At 46.1% G+C, this 24,870-nt stretch overlaps 1 protein-coding gene across 1 annotated transcript in view; it reads left to right on the plus strand.

The window, feature by feature from the left end:
* The window catches only part of LOC120049340 (metabotropic glutamate receptor 8-like), a 241,559-nt gene that overhangs the window by 165,024 nt on the left and 51,665 nt on the right, over positions 1-24,870 (plus strand). Inside the window, exons 3-6 of the mRNA XM_038995591.1 lie at positions 7,104-7,239; positions 7,467-7,621; positions 7,844-7,981; positions 22,814-23,014. Coding sequence (XP_038851519.1) covers positions 7,104-7,239; positions 7,467-7,621; positions 7,844-7,981; positions 22,814-23,014 — 630 coding nt within the window. The remainder of the gene's footprint in view (positions 1-7,103; positions 7,240-7,466; positions 7,622-7,843; positions 7,982-22,813; positions 23,015-24,870) is intronic.

The following is a 24,870-nucleotide window of genomic DNA, read 5'->3' on the forward strand; positions in this document are numbered from 1 at the left end:
GAGATGTATGTATCAACCTTAGGCCTGGATATATGAATAGCCTAGTTATAGCGAGTTGTTTGGAGGGGGGTTGGTTCTACATGGATGTCTGTCTGTGCATTACGTGGTTTGATACCTCATCAAGTACATGATGCTGTCTGTCTGTCTGCTGCAGATGTCTCATGTCAATGAAAGTCTGATGTCTGTGTGCGTATGATCTTTGTTTGATGTGTGTGTGATGGATGTGTGTGTGTGATGGATGTGTGTGTGACGTTGGATGCTCTTAGATGTCTGGCAAAAAAACATGTTTTTATTATCCTTGCCTATATGTCAGCTGAAGATGAGTGGGCTGCATAGACAGCTTTCCTAATTGAGTGTGTGTGGGTGGACTTATGCAGGTGCGTGCTTCTCTGAACGTATTCTTTGTAAATCTGTGACTGCAGCATGTGTGAGTGTGTGTCCATCTGTGCCGGTAGATGTGGTGGGTAGCTTCAGCCATTCAGAGAAGGTCTGAGAGAGCTTGCAGTGGGACAGACCCATCATGCTGTGTGTGTGTGTGAGTGTGTGAGTGTGTGTGAGTGAGTGAGTGAGTGAGTGTGTGTGAGTGAGTGAGTGAGTGAGTGAGTGAGTGAGTGAGTGAGTGAGTGAGTGAGTGAGTGAGTGAGTGAGTGAGTGAGTGAGTGTGTGAGTGTGTGTGTGTGTGTGTGTGTGTGTGTGTGTGTGTGTGGAGGTGAGTGTGTGTTTGTGTGCGAGTGTGGAGGTGTGTGTGTGTGTGTGTGTGGAGGTGTGATTGTGGAGGTGTGTGTGTGATTGTAGAGGTGTCCCACATTCAGGCTGAGAGAGAAATGAGAAGTGCTTGGGTTTTGTAGAGCGATGTCTCGTAATGAAAGATTTATCGGCAGCTCTCTCCTCTACACACACACGCACATGCTCACACCACACAGTCACCGCTACCGCTACAAAATGCCTGGTCACCTCGGCAGCTAGCGCTTTGAAGCTAACATTATTAGGCATTCTACTTAGCGGGAGGGGAACCCCCGTCAGGTGATAAGGGGGCCTTCTTGCAGGAGGCCTTTTGCATTTTGGCAGGCCGTCATTGTAAATAAGAATGTATTCTAAACTGGCTTGCCTAGTTAAATAAAGGTTAAATAAAAATAAATAAAAAGAGGAGCTGTTTGAAGTCAGTCCTCCCAGCAGGTAGGAGCACTCCTAGTGATGTCACAGCAGGAAGAACACAAACACACACACACACACACACACACACACACACACACACACACACACACACACACACACACACACACACACACACACACACACACACACACACACACACACACACACACACACACACACACAGGTTAGCATGCATGTTGTGCACACACATAGGGGTGAATCCTTCTGAAGGGTATAAAATAATTATATTCTCTCTGTCTGAACAAAATGTTTTATACTTTAAAAACTTCTTATGGCTGCAAGCCCGACGTCGGTACACTTATGACAACAGCCAGCTCAAGTGCAGGGCGCGAAATTCAAAAGATATTTTTTTAAAATATTTAACTTTCACACATTAACAAGTCCAATACAGCAAATGAAAGGTACACATCTTGTGAATCCAGCCAAAATGTCCGATTTTTAAAATGTTTTACAGCAAAAACAGCACGTATATTTATGTTAGCTCACCACCAAATACAAAAAAGGACAGACATTTTTCACAGCACAGGTAGCATGCACAAAGCCAACCTAACGAACCAAGAACCAACCAAACTAACCAACAAACAACTTCATCAGATGACAGTCTTATAACATGTTATTCAATAAATCTATGTTTTGTTCGAAAAATGTGCATATTTCAGGTATAAATCATAGTTTACATTGCAGCTACAATCAGAAATTGCACCGAAAGCAGCCATAATAATTACAGACACCAACGTCAAATACCTAATTACTCATCATAAAACATTTCTGAAAAATACATAGTGTACAGCATATGAAAGACAGGCATCTTGTGATTCCAGCCAATATTTCCGATTTATCAAGTGTTTTACAGCGAAAACACAATATAGCGTTATATTAGCTTACCACAATAGCCAAAAACAAAAGCAATTTCCCAGTAGCAAAAGTAAGCGATCGTAACAAACAAGCAAAAGATATATAATTTTTGACTAACCTTGATTTTCTTCCTCAGATGACAGTCCTATAACATCAGGTTATACATACACTTATGTTTTGTTCGAAAATGTGCATATTTAGAGCTGAAATCAATGGTTATACATTCTGCTAACTTAGCTACTTTTTCCCACAACGCCCGGATTTTTTTCTGACACTTTTTCTGACACACATATTCTGACCAAATAGCTATTCATAAACATAACTAAAACATACATGTTGTATAGGAAATGATAGATCCATTAGTTCTTAATGAAATCGCAGTGTTAGAATTCTAAAAATAACTTCATTACGATATGCAGCTTCGGTATAGCTAGAGTACCCAAACGTTGGGCGTCGGCGACTAGTTCACATGTACGACAGATATATGAAATAGCATCATAAAATGTTTCTTACTTTTGCTGATCTTCCATCAGAATGTTGGACAAGGTGTCCTTTGTCCAGAACAATCGTTGTTTGGATTTAGAACGGCAACTTTCCCTCTTCAATTAGCAAGCACACTAGCCAAGTGGCACGACGCTCTCCATGTCAACAAACGGAAGAGAACGGAACACGGCAAAACTCCCGAAAAATTTTCAATAATCTGATGAAACTATATTGAAAAAACATACTTTACGATGATATGGTCACATGTATCAAATAAAATCAAAGCCGGAGATATTAGTCGACTATAACGGCAGCTAAACAGAAGGCAAATCCATGTCCCCCTGCGCGCTCTCCAGAAAACCGGAAATGAGGGACACGTCATACAAAGAGCTTGTATTCCACTTCAGACCAAGATAAACACGAAATTTCTTCTCTCACCGCCTCTTGACATCCAGGGGAAGGTGTATGAAGTGCACGTATACTCTTATGTATCATCCCCATGTATAGGCAGGAAGTAGAACAGAGCATCGATTTCAGACTTTCCACTTCCTGGTCAGGAAGTTTGTGCCAAATGAGTTCTGTTTGACTCACAGATATAATTCAAACGGTTTTAGAAATTAGAGAGTGTTTTCTATCCAATAGTAATAATAATATGCATATTGTACGAGCAAGAATTGAGTACGAGGCCGTTTGAAATGGGCACCTTTAATCAGAGCTACTCAATACTGCCCCTGCAGCCATAACACGTTTTAACATGATTACATTGGTAGGTGAGATAACAGAGAATAGAACAGTTTCCCACTGTGAAATGGACTTTTATAAAACTGTTCAATAAGTCACACAAGGCTGAGTTGTGATTCGCCGGTTGAATTATACTTTTTTGGGGGGAGATGAACAGTTTCTCTCTAAAACCAGATTGTTCTGCCTGTGTCCCATACAAACCAGAAGCAGAGTGAGAGGCACACACGCACACGCACACGCACATACGCACATACGCACGCACGCACGCACGCACGCACACACACACACACACACACACACACACACACACACACATACATACATACACATACACATACACATACACACAAACGCACACGCACATACACACACAGGTCAACTACTGCTGCAGGAGTAGGTTTTAAGACTGAGAAATGATGGAGGAGAGAGAGCAGGGGGAGATAAAAGACAAAAAGGAATGTAGAGTAGAGGCAGAGAGAACAGTGATCTTGTCAGCATTCTTAATTCAATATGTTAGTGGGGTAATGGAACGGGGGAAAAATGAATTGGGAGAGCGAGTTCATTATCCTGGGAAGAGATAATGTGATCCAGCATTGGGAAACAGGCTGGATGTGATTATCATTGAATAGAAGCACGTTACACACCCTGATAAAGACCTTAGCCATACAGTTGAAGTCGGAAGTTTACATACACTTATGTTGGAGTCATTAAAACTCGTTTTTCAATCACTCCACAAATTTCTTGTTAACAAACTATAGTTTTGGCAAGTCGGTTAGGACATCTACTTTGTGCATGACACAAGTACATTTTCCACCAATTGTTTACAGACAGATTATTTCACTTATACCACAATTCCAGTGGGTCAGAAGTTTACATATACTAAGATGACTGTGCCTTTAAACAGCTTGGAAAATTCCAGAAAATGATGTCATGGCTTTAGAAGCTTCTGATTGACTCAAATGATGTCAATTAGCCTATCGGAGGTGTACCTGTGGATGTACTTCAAGGCCTACCTTCAAACTCAGTGCCTCTTTGCTTGACATCATGGGAAAATCAAAGGAAATCAGCCAAGACCTCAGAAAAAAAATGGTAGACCTCCACAAGTCTGGTTCATCCTTGGGAGCAATTTCCAAACGCCTGAAGGTACCACGTTCATCTGTACAAACAATAGTACGGAAGTATAAACAACATGGGACCACGCAGCCGTCATACCGCTCAGGAAGGAGACGCGTTCTGTCTCCTAGAGATGAACTTACTTTGGTGCAAAAAGTGCAAATCAATCGCAGAACAACAGCAAAGGACCTTGTGAAGATGCTGGAGGAAACAGGTACAAAAATATCTATATCCATAGTAAAACAAGTCCTATTTCGACATAACCTGAAAGGCCGCTCAGCAAGGAAGAATCCACTGCTCCAAAACCGCCATAAAAAAGCCAGACTACGGTTTGCAACTGCACATGGGGACAGAGATCGTACTTTTTGGAGAAATGTCCTCTGGTCTGATGAAACAAAAATAGAACTGTTTGGCCATAATGACCATCGTTATATTTGGAGGAAAAAGGGGGATGCTTGCAAGCCGAAGAACACCATCCCAACCGTGAAGCACGGTGGTGGCAGCATCATGTTGTGGGGGTGCTTTGCTGCAGAAGGGACTGGTGCACCTCACAAAATAGATGGCATCTCTACTATTATTCTGACATTTCACATTCTTAAAATAAAGTGGTGATCCTAACTGACCTAAGACAGAGAATATTTACTTGGATTAAATGTCAGGAATTGTGAAAAACTGAGTGTAAATGTATTTGGCTAAGGTGTATGTGAACTTCCGACTTCAGCTGTATATCTTCCTGATCACGGGAGGTGAGATGGACTTTTCATAAAGCACTGATAATCACGTGATTAAAGATGATATGCAGAGAAGGAGACGGCTGTTGGAGTAGCAAGCCTGCAGAGTACGTTTCAATCCATTCATTAATTTACTCCCACGACATCATCCACTGGGGTGATATGATGCTAGATATGTGTGTTTACTGCCTCAACTTCTACCCAGAGTCTACTCAGTCTCTGTACGTACACAAACTCCCACTGTGAAACATATTCCTGTATTGCTGTTCTCAGTAGCTTGTTAGTGGTTTTCACTTGGAGCTGTGTGTCTGTAGGGCAGGTGTACTGACCGCTAGGCTGCTGTAGTGGAGCTGGTGTCACCACCAGGGTGCACTATAATACTCTGAGTCATCCACTGCCATCTGTCTCTCTGTCTCTCTGTCTCTCTCTCTCTCTCTGTCTCTCTCTCTCTCTGTCTCTCTGTCTCTCTGTCTCTCTCTCTCTCTCTCTCTCTCTCTGTCTCTCTGTCTCTCTGTCTCTCTGTCTCTCTCTCTCTCTCTCTCTCTCTCTCTCTCTCTCTCTCTGTCTCTCTCTCTGTCTCTCTGTCTCTCTCTCTCTCTCTCTCTCTCTCTGTCTCTCTCTCTGTCTCTCTCTCTCTCTCTCTCTCTCTCTCTCTCTCTCTCTCTCTCTCTCTCTCTCTCTCTCTCTCTCTCTCTCTCTCTCTCTCTCTCTCTCTCTCTCTCTCTCTCTCTCTCTCTCTCTCTGTCTCACACACACACACAGAGATCTTCTGCTATGCTTGGTTCTCTGTAAGCGATGGGGTTTGTGTGTTCATGGAAAACGCACACTGGTCCCTACATGTCGACGATAACAAGTACCATCCATTAGAAAAAGAAGCGTTTGAAAGTTAACTCTGGGTGCATAATAATTTGTTTTTCTTTGATAAACAGTTTTTCGCCACATGAAAGAGCAATTTTTCAGTTCTTGGAAATCGGGACCCGGCTTTGAGAGCGTGAACGAGAGAAACCACTGTGAAATGAATGGTAATTGAATTGGGAAAGAGGCTGAGTTTATTCAGAGTGTAATGACTATGGTTAGTTCACATGAGAGATGAGTTGAGAGATGGGTTTGAAGGAAGAGACAAAACAGCCAAGTGACTTACAGGACAAAAATGGAATAATATTGTCTTTTCAAAATACAATTTGTTGGAATTCGTCTGTCAAAATTGTTGGTTGAAGGGTTTGACCTGGGAGATACAACTTTAATAGCACCGTGATGAGGCAGCTGCTTTGTCTCTATTTGGGAACCCTTGTCCTCTATGGGACAGTTATTAATGACCTATCAATCCCCAGTACAACACATTGCGTAGCCCTATTATGAGACCGACTGCAGTGAGGAGCAACAGAACAGAAGCAGGCCTTTTTGGAGGGTGTCTCACACCAACCGTTATTCTAGAGAGGACATTCATTTGGTGCTAATTAGTATTTTTCTACAGGATTGTGTGTGTGAGTGGAGAGAACGCTGCTTTGATTAAGTACAGTAATACAGAGCTCTGCAGACACTACAGATGTTCATTTAATGGCCTGGAACTTAATGAGACTGGCTGAGGAGACACACACACACACACACACACACACACACACACACACACACACACACACACACACACACACACACACACACACACACACACACACATCACGTTTCAAGGCTTATTATACAACACTACACTGTGAGTTATTAACAGCAACATTAAATATGAAATATGGCTGTGTGTGTGTCCGCTCCAATATGTCCTGTCACGCTGTGTTTGTGTAAATCCTGGTCCTGCGGGAAGGCAACAGGCTGCCACTTCACGATCAGGGACGTGGCCGACAACACTATCAGCTCTCTTTGTCTTTCTCTATCACAGCAGTGGGAGCCACAATGCTGTTTACGATGTTCTCATACTGAGGAGGACGATTCAGATACTAAAATATTCTCTTTCTTTCGCTCTTTTTCTCTCCCCCCCCGCTCTCCCTCTAGGTGGGGTGTGTATAGCCCAGTCTCTGAAGATCCCGCGTGAACCCAAGCCAGGGGAGTTTGATAAGATCACCATGCGTCTGCTGGAGACGTCCAACGCCAGGGCTGTCATTATGTTCGCCAACGAGGACGACATACGGTATGTCGTACAGCCCCCTCCCCCAAAAAAACAACAACACACGACTACACCTCTATAGCCTATCCCTACATCACTACACACACACCCTTGTACCTTTCTACCCCGGTATGCCAAGTGTCGGTCGTAAACTCCAGTCCTGACTCCTTCTCTCTCCCTCTATCTCCCCTTCCTCTTTCTCTTCCCTCCTCCCCCTTCCCCCTTTCTCCTTCCTTCTACCTCTCTCTCAGGCGTATCCTGAACGCGGCCAAGCACAACAACCAGACTGGTCACTTCCTGTGGGTGGGGTCAGACAGCTGGGGCTCCAAGATCTCTCCTGTGATTGGCCAGGAGCGGGTGGCTGAGGGAGCCATTACCATCCTGCCCAAACGAGCCTCCGTGGACGGTACAGACAGAAGCCATTTTAGATGACAGTGTTTTGAGGGGAAAGAGTTAAAGACACATTATACCCTCGACAAGGTTGACATCACGTCATACCAGATGTTTACAGGTCTGTATTTACGTGTCATGTCACTCACTGACCCCTCCTCTACCCCCCTCCTCTTCTCCTACCTCTCCTCTGTCCTCTCCCCCTTCCTCTCTTCCTTCCTCATCCTCTCCCCCACAGCGTTTGACCGGTACTTCCGGAGCCGCTCTCTGTCCAACAACAGGAGGAACGTGTGGTTCGCTGAGTTCTGGGAGGAGAACTTTGGCTGCAAGCTGGGGATGCATGGCAAGCGCCCCGGAAGCCCCAAGAAATGCACAGGCAAGATATAATGGCGCTGGAGCACAGGAGGATGGGTATTGGCTCAGTACAGTGGTGAAGGGTGGGTAATGTAGGCCAGGAATAGTAGTAAAGCAGAGGAGTATGGGTAATCTAGGCTGGCAGAAGAGTTAATGCCCTATAATCATCCCTAGACAGGCTACTTAATATCAACTCTGTTCACACGTCATTGAGCATGGATAGCTTTACTCTCTAAGGAGAATGGTTTGTTCTATATGAACACCTGCTGTGTGCTCAGAGCTCTGTGCAAATGACATGAAATGATATGCAGAGTACAGTAGAGCCCCCTGGCTGGTCCTGCATGGATGAGTCTGGAGAGAAGTGTGTGTGACAGTGTGTGTACACAGTCTGTGCAGTTTGGGCTTGTAGAACAGTGTTTGTTGGTGTGTATAACTGTGTGTGAAATAGTGTGTGACAGTGTGTGTTCACACAGTCTGTGCAGTGTGGGCTTGTAGAATGGTGTGTGTGTGTATCAGTGACAATGTGTGTATCAATGTGTGTGTCGACACAGCTGATATTTTGGTTCCAGGTGAGATTTTGAGGTTTTTCAGTGTCTGACTTCATCACAGCTCGCTAGCCGAAGGTCCACTTATACATGTGGTGAAGAACAGTGGCGATCGATGCTGTTTAAGATTTTTTTAAAAAACATTTATGAGCATGGCCTTATTTCTATTAAAGCGTATTGGATGACTTATTGGATGACTGTCATTCATTTTCCATTCGCCCAGCTCAATGTACATCGATTGGTTTAGGCTACTACATGATACTCAGACTTTCCCTATACCCATCATGAGATTGCTACAACCTAGCCTATGAATAAAAGGTTACAATGAAGGATCACACAGGTCGAGAGAAAAATTTGAGGTGACAGACAGTGACACACTCAAAACCACCTTGAACACTCTTGCCTGCATCGAGCTGATCTAGGGTGTATTCATTAGTCCAACAAGTTGCAAACAGGAGTTTCTAATGAACAAAATCTGTTATGTTTGTCCCCGTTTTAGTTCCGTTTGCTTCCGGGAAAAGTTTTTCAACAGAATTGGCTGAATGAATACACCCCTGATCACTCATAAACACAGTTCACTTTCATAGCAGCCACGTTGTATTCCTTCTCGCATCTATGCGCTCTCTTCCTCTCACCTTTTCAGCTGTATGTGACCAGGCGAAAGAACCTTTCCAAGCCAAACCATAACCGCTACACACAGCCTATATCGTTGTCCCCATATTAGCTAAAGAAATGTCATAGTCAACATAGCTAATAGAACTAACGCGTTAGTAAACAAACCCACTACAATCATGCAGTGACGTTACAGTGTACAGTCAGTATGCAGTTTAGCAGTTACACTGGTGGGCCCCGGTGGCAATAAATTTGTAAAACCAAAAGCGTACCCTGACTTGGAAGAGTTCCAGTGTTGTGTTGGATAGTCATTGACCCCCCCCCCCCACACGCACACACACACATTTTCCCACACTGCTACTCTCTTTTATTATCTATGCATAGTCACTTTACCTCTACCTACATGTACAGTACCAGTCAAAAGTTTGGACACACCTACCGTACTCATAAAAGGGTTTTTCTTTATTTTTACTATTTTCTACATTGTGGAATCATAGTGAAGACTTCAAAACTATTAAATAACACATATGGAATCATGTGGAAACCAAAAAATTGTTTAAACAAATGAAATGTTATATTTGCGATTCTTCAAAGTGGCCTCCCTTTGCCTTGATGACAGCTTTGCACTTTTGGGGAATAGGTTGTGTTAGTGTTTGCAGCATGTATCAGTGTATTGTAGCCAGTGTGTGTGTGTGTGTGTGTGTGTGTGTGTGTGTGTGTGTGTGGGGGGGGGGGGTTTAAATAGTAAGCTGTGTGAGCAGTTGTATCTGCACCTGTCGCAGGCTGCAGGACTATCATACTTAAACGACTGAGTCAGCAGCACCTCTAGACATCAGTGTGTGTACTTGTTTGTTTAGTGCAACACTTTTAAACCAGGTGGTTCTCTTTGAGTTTGTGTATAAAGCTGGAACATGCCCTCTCTCTCTCTCTCTCTCTCTCTCTCTCTCTCTCTCTCTCTCTCACTTTCTCTCTCTCACGCTCTCACTCTCATTCTCGCTTTCTCTCTAGTGTCTCTCTCCTCTCTCTCTCTCTCTCTCTCTCTCTCTCTCTCTCACTTTCTCTCTCTCACGCTCTTGCTCTCACTCTCGCTCTCTCTCTAGTGTCTCTCTCCTCTCTCTCTGTCCTCTCATTTTGAAGCCACTGTAGTAGGCACTCAGCCGATGGTAGATAGGGGCCAGTGCTCTGGTGACTCTCTCTGGTGTGTCTGTGTATGGAGAGCCCTGTAGTGGCGCGGAGTGTCAGAGTCGATTCATTTCTATTGCGAACCTTTGCATCATCAACACGGAAACCAATCAGCTGCCTCGGCTCGATCCTGCTGTTTGGGGTCATTGTCGTGTCAGCTAGCAGAGTGTGTGCGTGTGTGCGTGTGTGCGTGTGTGTGTGTGTGTGTGTGTGTGTGTGTGTGTGTGTGTGTGTGTGTGTGTGTGTGTGTGTGTCTGCGTGTCTGCGTGCGTGTGAGCCCTCTCCACACCTCTCTTGTCCTTCTGCTGGGAATACATGAATACAGTGGGCTAATGAGTATCACCCTCAGACACAACCCTATAGACCTCAATCAACAGTTGTATTTACAAAACACACACACACACACACACACACACACACACACACACACACACACACACACACAGACACACACACACACACACACACACACACACACACACACACAGAATCTCTGCCTGAAATGTACTGGATGTTCGTCAGTCTTGGCTGAGACCAGAGGGAACACAATGTCTCTTTCAGAGTGGTTGATTCTATATCAAAACACTGCTCACAGAAGCACTGAGGTGTAACATATTTTCTTTACTCCTGCGCGTGTGCGCGTGCGTGTGATCGTCTGAAGGATGGAGCCGTCAGCAGTCTGAGAGCTAAAGCTGCCTGATTCCCTCAATTTATTACCCGGTTGTTCCTGCACGGGGTGATTTCCTCACAGGGGCCTAAACGAATCCCGCTCACCGGTGAACGGGATTGGCTCTGACAGAGGCAATGAAGCAGGGGTCCACACGCTGGAATTAGGGCGCAGGACAGCCAGGCCGGGAGGGAGAACACAGGCAGGCAGACAGGCAGCACGTAAGTGAGCACGCTCGCACGGACAAACAACTTGGAATCAGGGCGCAGGAAAGGTTGGCAGACAGATAGAAAGGGAACACGTTTGTTGGCTGAAGGATACAGCACCCTTACCTCTGTGTTTATGTGGACTGCAACACGGCCACGGTTCTCCATTAAGCCCCTGTTTTGTAGGATAACAAATAATCCTTGAAGCAGCAAGTTATGAGCAGAGGAGCATCGGTGTTCTTTCGCAGTCACAGCCGCCCTGCCATCTGCTAGGGCTCTCTAATTGAGACCCAGGCTCCGTTTCGGCCTACTCCTTCTCCTCGTTTAGTCCGATGATCACGTGTGCCGGCCTATACTGTATGTCAACTCACCCTCAATGGATGACATGGGGCTCTGGTTTAAACTCTTTCTTACTATAGTTGTGCTTGTTTTGGCTTTGTGTGTCTGTGTACACGTGCATGCGTGCATGTGCATGCGCTCTTATATGCATGTGCTGTCACGAATCCCGCTTCCTGAGTCTGGGTTTGCCTGTGTGTCTGTCCTGGAGTGTGTTTCAGGTGTCCTGGAACGCACCCTGTCTGGTTGCCGGGCGAATTAGCTTGTTGGGAGATTGATGTTCACCCGCACCTGTGTCCCATCAGTAATCTGCACACCTGTCCTGATCATCATCTCTCCCCTTCAAAAGCTCTGACCTGACTTCCATTCCCTGCCGGATCGTTAGCCATGAACAGTATGTTGTGCCATAGTATCAGACTCCAGTTGGATAGTATTTGTTTTGTTATTTTTGTTTACATATTGCTTGCCTTGAACTTACCTCCGTTTGTTTTGCCTTCAGTGACTCACCCGGATCATTCACCCCATTCACGCCTGGTCGACGGAGGATTCCGCTACTCCATTGGATTCACCTATTTACTCCCATCAATTCACCACCGCTGCCCGCTACGCCACCTGGATATATCTACCCATTCACATTTACTTGTAAATAAATACTCACCTTCTTCCTATGCACCTTGTCCTGGTCTGCTTCTGGGTTCAATTTTGAAAGAACGTGACAGAACGATCCGGCCAACAATGAACCCAGCGGACCTGGACTCCGTTTGCCATGCCATTACCCAGCAGGGGAAGACATTGGGACAACACAATACGGCGCTACAGGAGATAACGAGTTCAATCCAGAACTTATCTGCTAGCTTGACACAAATCCAGGATCAGCTCAGTTTGCCGGCGATTCATTCACCACCTGTTTCACCCATCTCACCTGCCGGGTCTGGAGCGGTTTCATTCCGTGAACCCAAGGTACCGACGCCTGATAAATATGAAGGGGATTTGGGAAGATGCCGTTCGTTTCTTATGCAGTGTGGGTTAGTGTTTGATCTGCAGCCCCATTCTTACGCCACGGACAAGGCTAGGATAGCCTTTGTTATTGAACTGCTGCGTGGAAGAGCTCTGGAATGGGCTTCAGCCATTTGGGAACGACAGGGAACCTGCACGGCTTCATATCAGGAGTTCACGGGAGAGATGAGAAAGCTTTTTGATCATCCAGTCCGAGGTAAGGACGCAGCTAAACGTTTGTTTTTTCTTCGCCAAGGAGCTCGCAGTGTGGCAGATTTTATGATCGAGTTCAGGACATTGGCGGTGGAGAGTGGTTGGAATGAGGAGTCACTACAAGCGTTTTTTTACAAGGGGTTGTCGGAGGAACTTAAGGACGAGCTGATATCTTATCCAGAGCCTAGTGACCTAGACAGCTTGGTCACTTTATCTATTCGGGTAGATAATAGAGTCCGAGAGAGAAGGAGGGAGAAGCAGTGGGGCCCATCCAATCAATCAGCCACTCGGTTACCATTCGGTTCAGGAAGTGAACCAGAAAGTATTGATCGTTATTCCCCACACGGTATTAGTGGAGGGGTCTTGCCACCAGATTCTGAACCAATGCAAGTGGGGCGACACGGGCTAACTAAGGAGGAGCGCCAACGTAGACGTAAGACCGACAGCTGTTTCTACTGTGGTAGCTCGGGACATTACATCTCCGCTTGTCCACAGCGCCCGTTAAACTGCCCGGCTCGCTAGTTTTGGGAGGAATTTTAGCGAGCCAGTTTCAATCTCTCAAGGATCCTGTCAGACCCCGTTTTCCTGCGACCCTTATGAATAAGGATCAGAGATTAGAGATGAACGCTCTTATCGATTCAGGTGCCGATGGCAGCTTTATTGATGCCGACTTGGTGGAACAGCTGGGGCTTTCCAAGGAGCAATTGCCGGAAGCCATTGAAGCAACCACTCTGAACGGGAGTAGTCTGGCACGGATCACTATGAGGACTGAACCGGTTAAGATGTTGGTGTCGGGGAATCATTCAGAGTTGATCTCCTTCCTCATTCTGTCCTCGCCCCATGTTCCTCTGGTTCTTGGTTACCCCTGGCTGAAGGAACACAATCCCTCGTTTGATTGGGTGACGGGTAAGGTAACTAGTTGGAGCATTGAGTGTCATGCTAACTGCCTTAGGACTGCCTGTTCTCCTGCTGTTTCCAGTCAGGTCAGTGACTCTGCTCCTCCTGATTTGTCTCTGGTTCCAGAAACATATCACGAGTTGGGTGAAGTATTCAGTAAACAGAAGGCTCTGTCCCTTCCTCCCCACCGACCTTATGACTGTGCGATTAATCTGTTTCCTGGAGCTGCCTTTCCCAAGGGACGGTTATACAGTATCTCTCGACCTGAACGTGAGGCCTTGGAGACCTACATCAAGGAGTCTCTAGCTGCAGGTCTCATTCGGCCCTCGTCATCACCTCTGGGAGCAGGATTTTTTTTTGTGAGCAAGAAGGATGGCTCTCTTCGACCGTGTATTGATTATCGGGGGTTGAATGATATTACGGTCAAGAACAAGTATCCCCTTCCCTTGATGAGCTCGGCTTTCGATTCCTTACAGGGTGCTACGGTTTTTACGAAGCTTGATTTACGTAATGCGTATCATTTGGTTCGGATCAAAGAGGGGGACGAGTGGTTGACTGGGTTCAATACTCCGATGGGACATTTTGAGTACCAAGTGATGCCGTTTGGACTGACCAACGCTCCGGCTGTGTTCCAAAGTATGGTAAATGACGTTCTGAGAGATATGATTGGAATTTTTGTGTTCGTCTACCTGGATGATATCCTCATCTTCTCGAAGGAGCTTTCTAGCCACGTTCTGCATGTCAAGCAGGTCCTGCAGCGGTTATTGGAGAACCGTCTGTTCGTGAAGGCTGAGAAGTGTGATTTTCACGCCCACACGACGTCATTTCTCGGGTACATCATATCCAGGGGAGAGATCAAGATGGACCAAGAGAAGGTTCGGGCGGTTCGGGATTGGGTCCAGCCCGGTACGAGATTGCAGCTCCAGAGATTTCTGGGGTTTGCGAACTTCTATCGGAGGTTTATCCGTGATTACAGCCGGGTGGCCGCCCCTTTAACTGCCCTGACGTCTTGCACCAGAAATTTCTGTTGGACTCCTGAGGCAGACCGAGCATTTCTGGACTTGAAGAGCCGATTCACCAACGCCCCGATTCTCTCTCAACCTGACACTTCCCGTCAGTTTGTTGTTGAAGTGGACGCGTCTGATGTGGGGGTGGGCGCCATCCTGTCCCAGCGTAGCTCCACTGACGGTAAACTCCATCCCTGCGCTTTCTACTCTTGTCGTCTTTCTCCAGCTGAAAGAAACTACGATGTGGGTAACCGGGAGCTTCTCGCTGTGAAGCTTGCCTTGGAGGAGTGGCGTCACTGGTTGGAGGGAGCGGAGCAACCGTTTGTGGTCTGGACTGACCACAAGAATCTGGCTTACGTGCAATCGGCTAAACGTCTCAACGCCCGTCAGGCCAGGTGGGCGTTGTTTTTTGGACGCTTCAATTTTTCCCTGACGTTCCGACCTGGGTCGAAGAACGGGAAGGCGGACGCCCTGTCCCGGATGTTCTCTAAGACGGAGGAGAGTGGGGCCAAGACTGAGACGATTCTTCCCCAGAATGTTGTCGTGGGAACCGTTACATGGAGGATTGAGGAGGATGTGATGGCGGCCCTTCGGACGCAGCCCGGCCCTGGTAACGGTCCACCCGGTCGGTTGTTCGTGCCTGAGTCGGTCCGTTCTGCTGTTCTTCAGTGGTCCCACGCCAGCAAGATAGCTTGTCACCCTGGCGTTGCTCGGACTATGTCGCTACTGCGCAGACGATTTTGGTGGCCTGCCATGGGAGAAGATACCCGGAGGTTTGTTGCCGCATGTCCTGTTTGTGCTCAGAACAAAAGTACCAATCGGCCCAGCTCTGGGCTTCTTCACCCCCTACCTATTCCTCGGCGACCTTGGTCGCATCTGGCCCTGGATTTTGTCACAGGATTGCCCCCTTCTGTTGGGAACACGGTCATTCTGACCATTGTGGACAGATTCAGCAAGTTTGCTCATTTTGTCCCTCTCTCCAAGCTTCCATCGGCTACGGAGACGTCTGAGATCTTGGTTAGGGAGGTTTTCAGGGTCCACGGATTGCCCAGTGACATTGTTTCTGACCGTGGTCCTCAGTTTACCTGTGCTGTCTGGAGATCTTTCTGTTTGGCCATTGGAGCTACAGTCAGTCTCACTTCTGGATTTCATCCACAATCTAATGGTCAGGCGGAGAGAGCCAACCAGAAGATGGAGTCCACGCTGCGTTGTCTTGTCTCCTCTGATCCTACCTCTTGGTCATCTCAATTACCCTGGGTCGAGTATGCCCATAATACCCTTCCGTCATCTGCCACTGGGATGTCCCCCTTCCAATGCCTGTACGGTTACCAACCTCCTTTGTTTCCTTCTCAGGAAAGGGATCTCTCGGTTCCCTCTGTCCAGACCCACATTCGTCGTTGCCACCGGACCTGGCATCGGGCCAGGAAGGCTCTCCTTAGAGTGTCTGACCGGTATCAGATCCAGGCGAATCGTCGCCGTATTCCTGCCCCAGCTTATACGGTCGGAGATAAGGTTTGGTTGGCTACAAGGGATCTTCCTCTACGGACTGAGTCGAGAAAGTTGTCACCGAAGTTCATTGGTCCGTTTGTAGTGGAGAGAATCATTAATCCTGTTGTGGTTCGACTCAAGTTGCCTGCAACTCTTAGAGTACATCCCACCTTTCATGTCTCCTGCCTCAAGCCGGTTCACCTCAGTCCTCTGTTGCCCCCTCCTCCTCGTCCTCCTCCTCGGATGATCGGAGGTGGTCCTGTGTACACGGTGCGCCGCATCATGGACTCCAGACGGCGGGGTCGAGGGTACCAGTATTTAGTGGATTGGGAAGGATATGGTCCAGAGGAGAGGAGTTGGATTCCTCGGCGTCAGATCCTGGATGACGACCTGCTTCGTGACTTCTACCGCCTCCACCCTGGCGCTCCAGGTAGTCCGCCCGGTGGCGTTCGTCGGAGGGGGGGTACTGTCACGAATCCCGCTTCCTGAGTCTGGGTTTGCCTGTGTGTCTGTCCTGGAGTGTGTTTCAGGTGTCCTGGAACGCACCCTGTCTGGTTGCCGGGCGAATTAGCTTGTTGGGAGATTGATGTTCACCCGCACCTGTGTCCCATCAGTAATCTGCACACCTGTCCTGATCATCATCTCTCCCCTTCAAAAGCTCTGACCTGACTTCCATTCCCTGCCGGATCGTTAGCCATGAACAGTATGTTGTGCCATAGTATCAGACTCCAGTTGGATAGTATTTGTTTTGTTATTTTTGTTTACATATTGCTTGCCTTGAACTTACCTCCGTTTGTTTTGCCTTCAGTGACTCACCCGGATCATTCACCCCATTCACGCCTGGTCGACGGAGGATTCCGCTACTCCATTGGATTCACCTATTTACTCCCATCAATTCACCACCGCTGCCCGCTACGCCACCTGGATATATCTACCCATTCACATTTACTTGTAAATAAATACTCACCTTCTTCCTACGCACCTTGTCCTGGTCTGCTTCTGGGTTCAATTTTGAAAGAACGTGACATGTGCGCGTGTGTGTGTGTACATTACTCTCGTCGTAGATGGGTAGCAGAGCTGACTGCAGCAGGCAGGGCCGTCACAGTGTGTTCAGCAGGACATCCATCCATCAGTGTTACCTCTGAATAATCCTTCTATACTAGGAGACCACTGCTGCCACCAACACCACTCTCCTATCAGCCTGGCTGTTCTAGTGCTGCTGACACAGACACACACACACACACACACACACGTGTAGCAGAGAGAGAGAGAGAGACTGTACCTCTGCCGGTTCTCTCCAGGTAAGCAGCTGTGCTAGCACCATGTGACCTGTCTGATCTTCATTAAACTAAACACGGCTTAATTAGTCACAACAGGGACAACTGGCAGCCCTCAGAGGACCTGGCTTGACTGCACACCTGTGTGTCTGTCTGCGCCTGGCTGCTCCACTGGGCTTGTACCTGTTAGATTGATGTCAGAGTCTCATGTGCCTTCAGACACACACACACACACACACACACACACACATAAACAAAAACACACACACAAACACAGCCCGCTTGTGCTGGGCCTGTGACATGAGTTCGGGAGAACAACCGTTGCTCCGGTAATACGTTTTCACGGTCCAGTTTACTTTTAACAATAGCACCTCTCTCCTGTGGTAACTTCGTCCTCCTCCACTCTCTCCTTTCCTCCACTCTCTTTCTCACTCTCTCATCTTAACGTTCCTGCTCCTCTCTGTCACTCTCTCTCTCTCTCTCCATCTTCTGCAAAGCCTCAGTTTCGAACGTGAGGAGAAGGAGAGAAGAGGGGGAGTGATGGGAAGGAGAGGAAATGATTGAGCATTTAAAATATGAATTGACTTTGTCACTGGTAATGTCTGAGTCATTAATTATCTTTCTCTCTCGTCCAACACTACACCAAACCCTAGCTCCAGTCCCAGGGACATGTTCTCCCTCTGATGATTACTTTACAGCCGGGTTTATACTGTCTTTACTGGTGTGGAACGTGATGAAGAATACTCATACCATGGTTTAATGCTTGGCTCAAGATCACTGTTGTCAGTATCTATATATTTAGGCCTATTGATTGTTCATGCCTGTCTTGGCGGTTTGGCACTTTACTTTTTAAGGGAAAGCTAAAAGATGTTGGAGAAGAGTTGTGGGTGTAAGTTGGAACTGGTTCATTTTTGTGAAATTGAGAAAGCAAACGTACGCAGGTATGTGTGTGTACCTGTTCTCTATATGTGTGTGTGGGTGTGTGTGTGTGTGTGTCAGACGAGATATGAGCAGGTGTTGGTTTAGGGCTGGAGATGTGTCAGTCAGTCCGCACATGCATACATGTAAGCATTTATGAGTGCACATTGTGCATTATGTTTGTGTGTGTGTGTGTGTGTGTGTGTGTGTGTGTGTGTGTGTGTGTGTGTGTGTGTGTGTGTGTGTGTGTGTGTGTGAGAGAGTGTGTTTGTGTCTTTACAGTGTGTGTGTGTGTGTGTGTGTGTGTGTGTGTGTGTGTGTGTGTGTGTGTGTGTGTGTGTGTGTGAATGGGGAGCAGTACCCTGGGCATGTTCTCTCTATCTTGTCAGCTGGATCCTGACGTGTTCAGGATGTGTGTGATAAATGAATGCTGTGTTAATCTCATGCCTTTATGATAATATATTCATCACCATCTGAATGTGTGTGGTGTTTCATTTGTAATTATTATAAAATAGTTTCTCTTTCTAATTATAATATTGTGTATTTAATTTACATATTTATAAAGTGGGGAAAGTGCCCTGTGTTGAACAAATGGAAAGGCTTTGTGTGGTGAAGAGAGAGAGAGAGAGAGAGAGAGAGAGAGTTGTCTGAGAGAGAGGGGGGGGATTGAATTTGCAATCCTAATTGACGTTTAATTGAGAAGCTTGTTTAAATCATTAGGTCCTCTGTCAGCCGTGTTGCCATCAATCACTGCTTAAGGTGCCATATTGTTCCCTACAGATAAATCACAGCACTTAGCCTATTACCATGCTAGCATCGGCCTGTCAAACCACTCAGACTGTTGGATCTCTACCGCTCTATTAAAAAACAGGCAGTGTTTTTGATGTGTGTGTGGGTGATTTATGTCCTGATATGTGTGTGGGGGGGTTGTTTATGTCCCGATGTGTGTGTGTGTGTGTGTGTGTGTGTGTGTGTGTGTGTGTGTGTGTGTGTGTGTGTGTGTGTGTGTGTGTGTGTGATTTATGTCCTGATATGTGTGTGGGTGATTTATGTCCTGATATGTGTGTGTGTGGGTGATTTATGTTCTGATATGTGTGTGTGTGTGTGGGGGGGGGGGGGGGGGGGGGTGATTTATGTCCTGATATATATGTGTGTGTGTGTGGGTGATTTATGTCCTGATATGTGTGTGTTGGGGTTGTTTATGTCCTGATGTGTGTGTGTGTGTGTGTTGGTGATTTATGTCCTGATATGTGTGTGTGGGGGTGATTTATGTCCAGATATATATGTGTGTGTGTGGGTGATTTATGTCCAGATATATATGTGTGTGTGGGGGTGATTTATGTCCAGATATATATGTGTGTGTGTAGGTGATTTATGTCCTGATATGTGTGTGTGTGGGTGATTTATGTTCTGATATATATATGTGTGTGTGGGTGATTTATGTCCTGATATGTGTTTGTGTGTCGGTGATTTATGTCCTGATATGTGTGTGTGTGTGTGTGTGTGTGTGTGTGTGTGTGTGTGTGTGTGTGTGTGTGTGTGTGTGTGTGTGTGTGTGTGTGTGTGTGTGTGATTTATGTCCTGATATGTGTGGGTGATTTATGTCCTGATATGTGTGTGTGTGTGATTTATGTCCTGATATATATATATATGTGTGTGTGTGTGTGTGTGTGTGTGTGTGGGTGATTTATGTCCTGATATGTGTGTGTGTGGGTAATCTATGTCTTGTAAAAATATGCAGCATTGGTGTTTTTCAATGCATGATGTTGATAAAGGTGAGGTAACCTTGTGTTAAGTGGCATCTCCTTCTCTGAGACCTGGAAAGGGAAGCGTCTCAGAGTAGGAGTCCTGCTGATCTAGGATAACATCCTCCCTGTCCATGTAATCTTATTCATTATGATCTAAAAGGCAGAACTGATCCTAGATCGGCACTCCTACTCCGAGACGACTACTTTATGAAGTTGGGCCCTGAAGTAAGTCAATCCTGTCCTGTACTGTTTGCTTTGTGGTACGGATGGTTGCTCTTGCAGTGAAAAGTGCTGGTGGCAGCATTGTACTGAATGCAGGTTGACCTGCATCACTTATAAAGACATCACCTTTGATTGGTTGCTGATGACAGACCAGGTAGATTGTTTGGATGTGTCTTTTCTAAATGAACCCTCATCTCAGAGCACTGCAGGTATGAGACCCTGCTGGGTGGTGGGATAGCCGCGGCTTTGCAGAGTTAAAGGGATACTTCAGTCAGATAAACTTGTGGTTACAATTTTTTGTCTCTGCATGTAGTTTGAAGGAAGTCTGCATGTAGTTTGAAGGAAGTCACTAACTAGCGTTAGCGCAATGACTGGAGGTTTATGGTAACTGCTAGCATGCTGTTTATGTGTGTGTGGGTGCGTGACTGTGCACGTTTCTGTGTGTGTGTGTGTGTGTGTGTGTGTGTGTGTGTGTTAGTGTGTGTGTGTGTGTGTGTGTGTGTGTGTGTGTGTGTGTGTGCGCAAGTTTGTAAGAGAACAAATATCTGCCTCTACAGCCAGGCTTATTATTACACAGTCACAATGAGCTATGCAAATTCTCCCTGCCTTCCGCCTGTGTTCTCCCAGATTATTAAAGCACAGCAGAACGGGCAAACTTAATTTAGCAGGGCTGGGGCTGCCATCGTCTGAGCTGACAGTGATTGTGACGGGGAAGGGAACGGCTGCGGTGTGTGTGAGACAGAGAGATAGAGAGCGAGTGTGTGCATATGTGTGCACTGTGTACGCACTGTACATGCGTGCATGCGTGCAATACGTGTGTATGACAGGGCTGGATCTCCTGTGTGTGACATGGCTGGGACAGACAAGGACAGACAGACAGTAAACATGACAACTGCTGCACCTCACCCTGCCAGCCAGTCAGCTAGGGAGGGAAACTGTAATGATGCAATTGAAGGAAATGGAACACCATTGTTTTCTGTAACGGCAGTAGCTCCACCAACCCTCCCCTGTAAGTCAGTAGAGGGAATGCAGAAGGTATCTAGTCCTCCATGCTTGTGCCTGAAATGGCACCCTATTCCCTATATAGTGCCCTACTTTTGACCAGAGCCCTATGGGTACACAATATAGGGAATAGGATACGCCCTATGTAGTCTTATCTGGGGACTGAGTTGAGATGGATGCCATTTTCTTTATTAGGAGCTCAAAAGGGTGATTATATGGTTGGCTGGACTGTAAGCCTGCTGTGTGGTGTGTGTGTGTGTGTGTGTGTGTGTGTGTGTGTGTGTGTGTGTGTGTGTGTGTGTGTGTGTGTGTGTGTGTGTGTGTGTGTGTGTGTGTGTGTGTGTGTGTGTGTGTGTGTGTGTGTGTGTGTGTGATTGTGGGGTTTATGCTGTGTGCCTGGGGCTTAGTAGTGATACAGTAGCTATCTCTCCAGCTTGTCAAGTCAAAGCCAGGATAGGATTCAGATTGAGTCTGATGGCTCAGCACCCGTCCCCAGTGTTTCTTTACTGGCCTGGGTTATGTCAGAGGACTGCTTCTTTATGTTATAAGCTCAAGGCACTGGGAGCTCTCTCCGATAGGATAAACTCACAGAGCCTATTTGGGATAAACTGAGTCAGTTCCTCTGTAGTCAGTGCCTACACCTGGTGGGATTACTCAGTGGTGGACTGGATGGCTCCGGACCTTGGGTGAAGCAGTACTTCTGATTTGCGTGGCTTTTAACTATTGGGGCTGATTTCTATGATGGCTCCAGCGGGCCCACAAAGTCCTTCTTAGTTGTTTGGTCTCTTGGGAAGTCAGCATCCATACCCTTTACTGTAGCTCAGACTGTATCCTTCATAGGGAATAACCAGGCGTGTGTGTTTGTCCTGCTCCTGCTAATGCATCACCTTCACGTGAGACTCGCCTGCTGTGTGGAAGCCGCTATAAAAACTGAATTGGATTTCCTTCTCCTGAGCCTATTAATTCTACACAGACACGCGTATTCACCTAGCCCGGGCATGTTTTTTTATTTACAATCTTTTTGCTTTTTTCCCCCCCAGAAAGCTTGTACTGAGTTATAAGCTGAAAGAATTCAATAAAAATGAGTTGCTTCTGAAAATCCACCTTTTTCCATTTTCTGTTGCAGTTCCAGTTTAATAACTTTGATGACAAGGGTAGAAAGGCATCATAATCAATTAGTGATTTTCATGTTTATGGATGAAGGAGTTTGTGCTTTCACCTCTTTATGAGCTAATGACGCTAATGATGTTATCAGTTACATAAGCACCTATTCGACTGCGTTAGAAAGAAAGTGTGTGTGTGTGTGTGTGTGTGTGTGTGTCACTGTGTGTATGCTCAACTGAATTAAACAACATTACCGGTACCGACAGATGTTTGTGTTTGTGCAAGAACAGTGGGACCAAGGTCACTGTTTTTTCTCTCACGGAAATGCCATTATAATGTAATGTTATACATTTAGCATCTTTGACAAATAGACACTTGGATGTCTTCCTCCACAGTGTAGCTAACTGTCCATCGGTCTCTCTCCTCTCTCCCAGGTCTGGAGAAGGTTGGTCGGGACTCGAGCTACGAGCAGGAGGGGAAGGTGCAGTTTGTGATGGATGCTGTGTATGCTATGGCCCATGCCCTGCACCGGATGCACCGGGAACTCTGCTATGGATACCCAGGCCTGTGCCCAAAGATGGCCAACATCGACGGCAAGGAACTACTCAGCCATATCAGAGCTGTCAACTTTAATGGTAAGTAGAGCACGGACACACACACACACACACACACATACTGTACACTCACACACACTACTCAGCCACATCCTCAACATCAACATCAACTTCGAGTCACACACCACTCCCACATCTTGAACATGCGTTAAGCTTTGATTACAGGGCTACTGTAGTTCATGAAGTAGTTAGTGAAATGGTTTACTTTTTGCCCCATTTTGTTTCCCCCTAGTGTCCTCTATGAGCCACGATCCATCCTCTGAGAGCAGTCCCCCCACAGAGTGCATAGGGTTACAAATGCTATTCCTTCTCAGTGATAGTTCCCTTTACTGGCTCTCACTGAAATAGTTAATAATACTACTACTACTACTAATACTACTGCTCTCTTCATATTTCTCTACTAATTATCTTGACTTATCCTGCTTCCTGTACCTGCTAATGGCATACTACATGAATTTGTTCTGTACCTTATTATGTGCACATCATTTTCTATATAGTGCGTTCGGAAAGTATTCAGACCCCATTTTGTTAGCTTACAGCCTTATTCTGAAATTGATTAAATCGTTTTTTTCCCTCATCAATCTACACACAATACCCCATAATGACAAAACAAAAACATGTTTGTAGACAAATGTATTACAAATAAAAACCTGAAATATCACATTTACATTAGTATTCAGGCCCTTTACCACGCACTTTTGTTGAAGCACCTTTGGCAGCGTTTACAGCCTCAAGTCTTCTTGGGTATGACGCTACAAGCTTGGCACACCTGTATTTGGGGAGTTTCTCCCATTCTTCTCTGCAGATCCTCTCAAGCTCTGTCAGGTTGGATGGGGAGCGTCGCTGCACAGCTATTTTCAGGTCTCTCCAGAGATGTTCGATCGGATGCAAGCTCAGGCTGGGCCACTCAAGGACCTTCAGAGACTTGTCTCCGAAGCCACTCCTGCGTTGTCTTGGTTGTGTGCTTAGGGTCGTAGTCCTTTTGGAAGGTGAACCTTCGCCCCAGTCTGAGGTCCTGAGCACTCTGGAGCAGGTTTTCATCAAGGATTTCTCTGTACTTTGCTCTGTTAATCTTTCCCTCGATGCTGACTAATCTCCCAGTCACTGCCGCTGAAAATCATCCCCACAGCATGATGCTGCCACCACCATGCTTCACCGTAGGGATGGTGCCTGGTTTCCTCCAGACGTGACGCTTGGCATTCAGGCCAAATAGTTCAATCTTGGTTTCATCAGTTCCATGTCTAGTCTCATAGCAAAGGCTTTGAATACTACTTACGTAAATAAGGTTTTTCAGCTTGACATTTTTTCAATACATTCAAATTTTTTCCCTTTGTCATCATGGGTTATTGTGTGTAGATTGATGAGGAAAATGTTTAATTTAATACATTTTTTAATAAGGCTGTACTTAACAAAATGTGGGAAAAGTTAAGGGGTCTGAATACTTTCCGAATGCACTGTATGTTATGTAATTGAGCTATTTAACTAGAGGTGCCATTGGGTATCCATCCACTTCTCCTAACATGGTTTACAGCGCGTTGTGCTTGCTGCAGATGGTAAACAAGTTGGAGCTTGACTTGAGACTCAAGTAATGCTTTAAACGTGTCTTTATGAGCAGTGTGCTTATTTGACTGTTTTGTTCTTCTCGGCCCCTGAAGAACATACGTAGGCGAAAACAAATGATACATCTCCAACTAAATAACATCAGACAGTTCATTTGAATATGCATTTTCTGCTTCTTTTGGTTACAGCATGGCATTGTTTATCCAGCCGCCTGTTCACTTGTTATGTTTCCATTCAACTCTCGTGATTTGCAAAATTGCGTTGATCTATCTAAAAATGAATAGTCAGGCAGTTTTAAGACTGTAGGAGCATTAGGT

Source organism: Salvelinus namaycush, chromosome 6 (genome assembly GCF_016432855.1).
Source record: "Salvelinus namaycush isolate Seneca chromosome 6, SaNama_1.0, whole genome shotgun sequence".
In the NCBI taxonomy this organism is placed as follows: Eukaryota; Metazoa; Chordata; class Actinopteri; order Salmoniformes; family Salmonidae; genus Salvelinus; species Salvelinus namaycush.